This window comes from Meles meles, chromosome 18 (assembly GCF_922984935.1).
Source record: "Meles meles chromosome 18, mMelMel3.1 paternal haplotype, whole genome shotgun sequence".
NCBI classification, from domain to species: Eukaryota; Metazoa; Chordata; class Mammalia; order Carnivora; family Mustelidae; genus Meles; species Meles meles.
The window spans coordinates 43,740,447-43,749,658 of NC_060083.1; the positions used below are offsets into that span (position 1 = coordinate 43,740,447).

At 50.3% G+C, this 9,212-nt stretch overlaps 1 protein-coding gene across 1 annotated transcript; it reads right to left on the bottom strand.

The window, feature by feature from the left end:
* Nucleotides 1-778: 778 nt before the first annotated feature.
* Nucleotides 779-7,169, bottom strand: KRT9 (keratin 9). The gene is made up of 9 exons (XM_045986265.1): nt 6,836-7,169; nt 6,504-6,796; nt 4,852-4,934; nt 4,591-4,747; nt 4,156-4,317; nt 3,372-3,497; nt 3,025-3,248; nt 2,048-2,643; nt 779-798 (listed from the first exon to the last, which is right to left on the bottom strand). The coding sequence occupies exons 1-9, from the start codon at nt 7,167-7,169 to the stop codon at nt 779-781; spliced, it is 1,995 nt and encodes a 664-aa protein (XP_045842221.1).
* Between the last annotated feature and the right edge of the window lie 2,043 nt (nt 7,170-9,212).

A 9,212-nucleotide genomic window follows, 5' to 3' on the forward strand; every position in this document is an offset into this window, starting at 1 on the left:
GTGACTTTGTAGCTCCCACCATCAAGAAGAGTCTATTTCCCCTGCTCTTGAATCTGGCCAAGGTTGGGACTCGCTTTGGACAGTAAGATGCAGCCGAAGTGATTACTCTGAGCCTAAGCCTCAAGAGGTCTTGCAACTTCTACTCACTCTCTTGGGACACTTGCTTGGGGTAGCCAGCTGGAAGATGAGAGTCATGTGTCTCATTCATCCCCCAACACCCCAAAAGCATGTAGCCAAACACCAAAGGCAGAACCACTAGCCAACTTACAGCTGACCATAGATGCATGAAGGAAAATAGAACTGCCAGTCTACACTGCCAGCTGCAAGACCATGAGCTAAATAAATGGTTGTCATCTGAATTCACTAAATTATGGGTTGCTTTGTTACAAAGGTCAACTTACAGAAAACCGAAACAACACTTTTCAAAGTGGATTCAATGGGTTCTCCCTTCACCTCCTTTCTGCTCTTTTTCAATCCCAAAGAAGAAATCAGTCAAAGTCCAAGTTTTATTTGCAGTAGGAAAGCTTTATTAGGAACTTGAAATCAGGCAGGGAGTGGGATCACCCCCAGACCAGACAGTGGAAGAGAGGTCTCCCCAACCCTCCCAAGGGAGGGAGTCAAGGGGCAGACAGAGACCCACTCAGGGCAGTCCCAAATGAGCTCTGGGGCTCGTTGCCAGCTGTGCCTGATGCCAGAAGACAATGAGCAGGCTTCATTGGGAGGCTGCCTGTCTGGAGGACACTCAGCTGGGGCAGGGCCAGGAACGTTTACAGGAGCTCTAATATCGATTCTGGTAGCCTGTGGAGAGAAGAAGGGAGGTAAGAGTGTGAAGAGAGAACTTAGAAGAGGAGAAAGAGAGAATGGGACTTAAAGAAAGAAGGGCACACTGGGAACAAGGAGACTGGAGCTCAAAGAGCTGGAAGAACCCTGGGGTCCCAGTGGCCCCCATCTACTTCCTAAACCTCTCCTACAGAGGCCCTAACATGTACTCTCTCATTTCTTTTTTTTTTTTTTTAAGATTCTATTTATTTGATAGAGAGAGAGAGAGCACAAGCAGAGGGAGCAGCAGATGGAAAGGAAGAAGCAGGCTCCCCACTGAGCAGGGAGCCTGATGTGGGGCTCAATCTCAGGACCCAGAGATCATGACCTGAGCCAAAGGCAGACGCTTAACTGACTGAGCCATCCAATCTCAGCCCCGATACCCTTCCATTTCTGAGGATGAAGCCTCATGAGCCTGGCCCTTCCTGGCCCTGCAGTGCCACTTAGCACACAAAACCACATCAGACACCCTAGAGAAGGAGAGCTCCCACACACCTGAAGGCTTCTCCGAGCTAAACATTCTCAGTTGTGTTACCCAGGCTTTTACTACAATTTCATATTAAATTTTTACTTTATAAAATTCAACATACAAGAGGGGAAACTTTCTCTGACCTGGAGACCACTTGACTGTGTGACTCTTCTACATTTAGATTATTATGTTCAGTATCTGCTTTTTTAGATGGTTGCACCATATAACAGACTTGTATGAGCCAACCATTGACTACAACACCTGAACCTCTTTTCTGCCTGAACTATTGCTGATCCAGGTCTCCCCACCCTCATGATGATTAAAAGTACTGGTGGTGGAGACCCACAGAGCTGAGTCCCTCAATTGTTAGTTGTATGACCTTGAATGAGTTACATATCTTCTCTTAACCTCATTTTCCTTATCTCTAAAATGGATAAAACAATACTCACCTCATAGGGTGTGGTGGGAAATATATAAGATAATGCACACTTTCCAACCCATCTTCTATGCTATTGAGACTCAGAACATGTGTAGATTTGGTCCTAGCCTCACCCAAAACTCTGTCAAAATTAATGAATGATAATTCAGAAACAAGGGCAAATGTATTACACCTCACTAGAGTGTATACACCTTCCTAAAATCTAGTTCTGTTCAGAATATGCATTTCCCAGAAAGCTCAAAGATACTCAAAAAGGGGTGGTAACTTGACAGCTTAAAACCCGTGCCCCCCTGACCTCACAAGCTAGAGTTGTCCCTTACCTTGTTTATCATCACATTCACCAGATTTGGAGGAAGAGGACTGGGTCTGAGATGATCTTCCACTTCCTTTGGATCCACTGCCCTCTTCATAGCCACCACCACTTCCTCCTCCAGAGCTACTGCCTCCACCATAGCTGCCTCCACTTCCTCCTCCAGAGCTACTTCCTCCACCATAGCCGCCTCCACTTCCTCCTCCAGAGCTACTTCCTCCACCATAGCTGCCTCCACTTCCTCCTCCAGAGCTACTTCCTCCACCATAGCTGCCTCCACTTCCTCCTCCAGAGCTACTTCCTCCACCATAGCTGCCTCCACTTCCTCCTCCAGAGCTACTTCCTCCACCATAGCTGCCTCCACTTCCTCCTCCAGAGCTGCTGCCTCCACCATAGCTGCCTCCACTTCCTCCTCCAGAACTACTTCCTCCACCATAGCTGCCTCCACTTCCTCCCCTGCCTCCACTTCCTCCTCCAGAACTGCTTCCTCCACCATAGCTGACTCCACTTCCTCCCCAGGATCCTCTTCCATGACTGCCTCCACTTCCACCTTGATGTCTATTTCTGCCACCTCCAAAGTGGCTTTGTCCAGATTCATGAGATTCACTGAGAAGGAAAGATAACACAGAGAGAAAAATTAGTGGCCCCACATACATATTCAAGGATGGACCTGGACAGAGTCAAGACCCAAATATGAGTCTTCCTAAGGTTTCCTTCTGCAAAGCAGAGGACAGGCTGGGCTGGCATCACAACTTGAAGAGAGAGCCTCCCTCTCCCTGGAGCAAGGACTAGTCCCTTCTCTCAACTTTACCAACCTCCTTTCCCAAAGCCCAAATGCCTTGAGGTTCCCCAACAGCATGAAGAAGTCCTCGACCCATCAGACCCTTGTGTACAGGAACTTCCCCAGCTGCCTCTATCTAGAGGGACAGATGTAGTGTCAGGAGCATAGAAATTCCTAGGGATTCCACAGAGTCCCGGGGAACTTACAAGTCCTCCTGGCCACCCTCAAGGAGGCTGCGGTAGGTCTTAATTTCCTGTTCCAGCCGTGTCTTAATGCTGAGCAGAAGGCTGTATTCTTGATTCTGGCATTCAATCTCTTGCCGGATCTCAGTGAGCTGGCCCTCCATGTTACTGATCTGCCCCTGCAACTGCTGCAGCTGGCCACAGTAGCGGTTCTTGGTGTCTTCCAAGGACTTCTCCAGGGCTGATTTCTAGGAGGCAGAAGGAGGCTCTAAGAGGGATGCTACATCATAGCTCCTCCCCTTCCCACTCCAGGGATCATGCAAGCCTCCAGTGCTTCATCCTGACAGAGGGTCTAGAGCAGAACTCCCAACCTTGCTGAGCTGAGACTGCAGCTCAATGTCCATCTCCTGAATGCTGCGCTGGAGCTGGGTCACCTCCCTGTGGTTAGACTCCATCTCCTGGCCACTGGTCATCACCTCCTGCTCCATCTGGCTCATCTGAAAATCCAAGAGCTCAATGAGAATCAGGCTGGACCAGAGACTTCCATGGGCAAGGTTCTGCGCCCACCCCCCATCAGGACTTTTGCCTCTGGGGCCAAGAGTGAACCAAAAACAAAGACAAGTAATCCTGAGTTCTGGGTCTGCTAGCCAACCAGGGTAATCAAATTCCCCCAACTGAACATTCCCTCTCAGCAAGGCTTCAAGACTCTTCACAATTGTCCCCAAACCGCCTTTCTAACCTTATTTCAAACTGACCCCCAAATGCACACACACTCTAGACCATGGTCTATGCTAAGCACTGGAGGCCCAAGGAGGAAGGGAGTCATCAGAGAGCTCAGTGTGGCTTGAGAGGCATACTATGTACCTCTACTAGATTCTGATGGCACATAGCCTTACATGAGTTGTTCGTGCTCTGCCTGGTTCACATATGTAATAAACTGTGAGCTTCTTGAGGGCAGCAGTCTTATCTGGCTCATCTCTGAGACATCAGGACTTCACATAAAACCTGCTACTGACAAGCTACCCAATAATTGTGTTTGTGGTTTAATGAATGAAGATGGATGGGTGACAGCTGGACTAAGAGATGGGGGGGTGGAGGAGTGGAGGGATCCGTGGAAGAGAGAGAGAGGTTGAATGGACAGCCTGCTCTGCTCACCTGAGTCTCATATTGCACCTCAATGTCCTTGCGGTTCTTAGCACTGATCCGCTCATACTCCTCACGCATGTCATTGAGGATCTTTGTGAGATCTTTGCCAGGAGCAGCATTTATCTCCACACGGACATCTCCAGAGTTCTGCCCAGTCAGCTGATTCATCTCCTGCCAGGAACAAAGGAGATGTGAAGTCAAGGGGTGGATCCTCTCCACCAACTTGTAGCCCTCACCTTCTCCCTCCCCAGAGGTTCAAAAAGGAGGCAGAGTTGTGAAGGCAAAGCACAACTACCATCATAGGCAGTGCAAAGGAGGAGCTGGAAGTGTCCTCGTGTCAGGGAGAGGGTGTCTCCCAAGCAGTGCCCCATAGCTGTCCCCTCACTGTCTCTGCACTTCTGTTCCTCCCTCTCCTCAATAAGCCACAAGTACCCAGGGCCATACCTCCTCATGATTCTTCTTGAGGGCCATCATTTCCTCCTGCAGAGACTCAAACTGCATCTCCATGTCAGACTTCTGCATGGTCAGATCATCAAGCACCTTCCGCAAGCCATTGATGTCAGCATCCACTCCGTGTCGTAGGCTGTTCTCCATCTCATACCTGCAAACCAGCCACAGTAGGAAATGAGGGCACCTGTCCCTATAGGGACCTTCAGAGCAGTATGAAAGACTGATGACAGCAGAGGGAGTGGGAGCGGAACTCACTTCATCCTGAAGTCATCCAGTGTCATGCGAGTGTTGTCAAGATCCAAGAGAGTCTTATTACTGTTCACTGTGATTTTCACAATCTAAAAAAAAAAAAAAAAAAAAAAGAGGAGATGACATGGAACTCATGTTCCCCTGCTATGATTCCCTGCTGGGAGGGCAAGAAGCCAGGCAAAGCTGCAAGAGATGAGGACTCCATCCAGGAAGATGCTTAAGAGGTAGGAGGAGCTTCCAACAGCTGGTACGAGCCACAGAACTCTCACGAGCTTCAGCAAAGTCGTTCAGTGTGGCACTCATTCACTCAACAAATATTTAAAGATCTATTACAAAAGACACTGTGGAGTTTAGAGATCAATGAGATATTGCTCCTCAAGGAGCCCACAGTCAACTACCACATCCAAAGTTATCATAGAAGAACTCAAGGAAAGGAAAGATAACATATGGCTATAGGAGATCAAGAAAGACTTCAGGAAGGAGGTGACAACTGAATTTGTCCCTGTGCAGCTAAGATTCCACATGGATAAATAGATGGAAGAGGTTTGGAGTAGAAGAAACAGGATATCTAGAGGCTGTTTATCAGAATTTGTAAAGGCAAGGGGAATAGGTAGGAACAGCAAATTGGCGACTGTGAGCTCCTCAAGACAGAGACCAAGTCTGCTACATCACTATGTCTGCCAAGGGCAACACTGAGGGTAGTCATTCATTAAATTGACTGAATAAATAAATGGATAGATGGACATTTGGATGGATGGATGAGCGGATAGACGGATGGATAGTGGGAGGGTGAGTAGATGGGGGAAACATGGGGGAGAATGGAAGAATGGATAGATTACTTCCATCACCAGAGTTCTAGATCCTGTTCATCACGTAAACAACCAGCATGTCTACCTGGAAAGATTGAGACAAGCCTCTACAGAGGTCCAGGAGAAGTAAGAAGGAAGAAATACAGCTTCTAATTTCCCAAACTAGAAAGCTCTACATTCTTAGGGAGTGAGGGGAGAGGCAGACACAGATTTTCTCCTCTCTTGAGCCATATGACCTACCTGTTTGGGGCAGTAGCACTCTTACCTGTTTTTCATGTGATTATAGAAGTTTCAAATCAACAGGGACCTAAGAGCTGGTCTGCCCATCCTCTGCATTAAATACATAGGAGAACAGGTGCAGAGAGGGCATCAGGTTTCCCAGGATCACACAGTGAATTGATGGAAGACCCAGGACTGCATCGCTGGCTCTCAGCAGAGTGCCTCCATCTCTGCTGCATCCACACTGCCTCTTCATTCCCAATCTGGCCAGGCCAGGAGGAGACCCCCTACATCCAGTCCCAGGTTCACCCATGTTCATCTAAGCCTCTTTTCTGCTCTGTTCAGACTCTGAAAGTGAGGAACATGATGATGAAAGCCCAGAGCCCCAGCCCAAATCCCAGCCCTGATACCACCAAGAACCAAACAGTTTGTTTTTGATGAAAGCATAATGTTTCTTTAAAAATGGATTCCCTAACTATTACCTAAGCCTAGAGTCTAACATCTGACCTTCTTGAAAGATGAGGCATGTGAGTGTGTGTGTGTGTGTGTGTGTGTGTGTGTGTGTGTGTGTGTGAGTGTGAGAGAGAGACAGAGAGACCAGGAGAGAGGGAAAAGAGTTTCCCCACTTACCTGGTTCTTGAGGTCTTCAATAGTGTCATAGTAGGGCGAGTAGTCCCTGTGGAAGGTCCTGGGTCCCTGCTTGTCATACCATTCCCGGATCTTGTTCTCCAGTTCCTTGTTGGCATTCTCCAGTGCCTGCACTTTATCCAAGTAGGAGGCCAGCCGGGAATTGAGGTCCTGCATGGCGGTCTTCTCATCAGCACCCAAAATACCACCGGCACCACTGTCAAAGCCACTGCCAAACGCCCCAAAACCTCCTCCAGAACCACCTCCAAAGCCTCCTCCAGAGCCACCACCAAAGCCTCCTCCAGAAACACTGCCAAAGCCTCCTCCAGAAATACCTCCAAAACCTCCCCCAGAACTACCACCAAAGCCCCCAGAGCCCCCAAAGCATCCTCCAGAACCACCACCGAAGCCTCTAGAACGTCCACCAAAGCTATCAGCACTAAAGCCTCCCCCAGACATCCCACCGTAGCTGGAGCCAAAACTGCCAGCACCTCCCCTCCCACAAGCCCCAGAGCTCCCCGCTCCATAGCTACTGGAAGAGCTGAACCGGCCCCCTCCTCTACCAGCTCCAGAGCAGCTCATGCGGCTGAACGAGGACATCATGCTGCCCCCACTGCCCCCAGAGCTGCTGCGGCTCCACGGGGAGGACATGAACTGTCTGCAACTCATGGCTGGCTCGTGGGGTAGGAGGCAGTTGTTGGAGTGCTGCTAGCTCCCGAGTGCAGGGTACCAAGCCATCCCCAGGCCTTCCTACTTATACCCCCAGCTGAAGGTGGCACACCTAGGTGTTCCCTCTGTCTGCACCATCCTCCCCCTTCGGACATGAAGGAGGTCTGTGATCCGGAGGCGGCAGGGCTGCCCCAGGCTCAGCGTCCTTTGGTGACTGCCCGGAGGTAGCCCAGCCTCTCTCTATTGTGTGGGGTAATTTGGTGATATTAGGCTGTCAGGGGTGCCATAAATCAGCTCTGCTGCCAAGGGGGTGACCTAGATCTTGGGGTTTGGTCTCTGGCTGGCCTGACAGCAGGTCTGAGGCTTAGCCCCTCTGGGAGGGAAACTCCCAAGAGCAGAGTCACCTCCCACATTGATGATTATCACTGTCTGCACCCCTCCCTGCTCCCAACTTAGTGCCCACTGTGTGGGTACCACAGACAGGGGTACCAAGGAGTTATCATAGAGGATAAGGGAGGCACAGCCCCTGCCCACAGAGAGCAGCCAGTGAGAGCGAGAAGACCAGCCCCTGCCCTCGCAGAGCCCCGGTCTGATGGGGAGCCCAGTGCTTGCTCCCAGAGACTCCAGTCTGATGAAGGAGACAAGTGGCATGGCAGAAAGGCCAAGACGGTGACAAAGCAACATGACCACCAGCACTCGGAAACGGCAACCGGGACTGACACAAAGGACGCAGGAGAAGGACCAAATACATAAAGCGGTGCTGGTGCTGGCTGACCTTTGAGGAGGAAGGCAAGGGGCTCGACTGTCCTGGTCCTCCAGCAGGGCCCAGCGGGGGGTATGGAATTGACCTTGGTTGGAGCCTAGCCCCTACTGAGCACTGGGAGGGATACAGAGATGTGTGGCTTTTCCAGCACTCCTGGAACTTGCAAGCCCCCTGCTCTGGCCAGAAAGTGAGAAGCATGTTCTGGTGAGCAAGACCAGAAGACAGAAGTAGGAAAGGCGGGGGGCTCTGGTGCCCGACTACCCGAGTCAACCCCAGCTCCCCACTCACAAGCTGTGTGACTCTGGCAAGTTATATATGTGCCCTGTGCCTCTGCTCCCTCCTCTGTAAAAGGATGTTGTTAATGGGGTGCCCGTCTCCTAGGTAGAGACCCATGAGAAGTGCTCGAGAAATGGTGTGACTGCCTCTGGTCATTCAACCCCGGCAGCCCTCTGGACTCTGCCCTCACCTGGATCTTTGCCATCGGCTCGTAGCTGCCCTCCCTGCCTCTCTCAGTCCTGACTCCTCCTCCACGCAGCAGCCAGAGTGGCCTTTCCAAACCCAGACTTGACCACATCACTCCAGTCACTTCCCTTCACCTCCAAGATAAGGTCCACCTTCCTGGCACTCAAGGGTCATACTGATCTTTCCATCCCAGCCCCATCTGCCGTCATTCCCCAGACCCCCTAACCAAATCCTGCAATGCTCCCGAATGCCCCTCAAACCTCAGATAATGCTCAGAGCTTCCAGTTTGCTGCAATTCAAATATCCTTCCATCTTTTCTACCCAGAGACTCCTACTCATCTTCGGCGACCCATTTGTGTGCCCCCTCTTCCATGAAACCCTCCTTCATCCTCTTCCTCTGGCTTTGCACTTTGCTCCATTGTTCAACTGGTCCTTGTCCCAGTGCCCAGCACCATGTCTCATCCAAGTAAGATCCCAACACATGTGGAGTAAAGGAAGGATAATTGGTATTCCAGGTAGGAGAGGCTAAGATCTAAAGGTGAGAAGAGAGACACCAAGGGATCAGCAACAGCTTCTGGAAAAGGCAATGACCTCTGGGCTGTAACTACAGGTTGCTCAGGCTTCATAAAGGACCAGTGTTTCTTGAGATGCTTCTAAGCAACGCATGGAGACTATGAAATAATATTGAGTCACATGGTGAAGAAAACATTCCTTTTTCTATTTTTCAACCTTCCGATCAGTCAAGGAGAAAATCCCAGTTGGAGCCTACAGCCCCTTCAACATACCGCCCTAGTTGTCAATCGCCATTTCGCAAACCA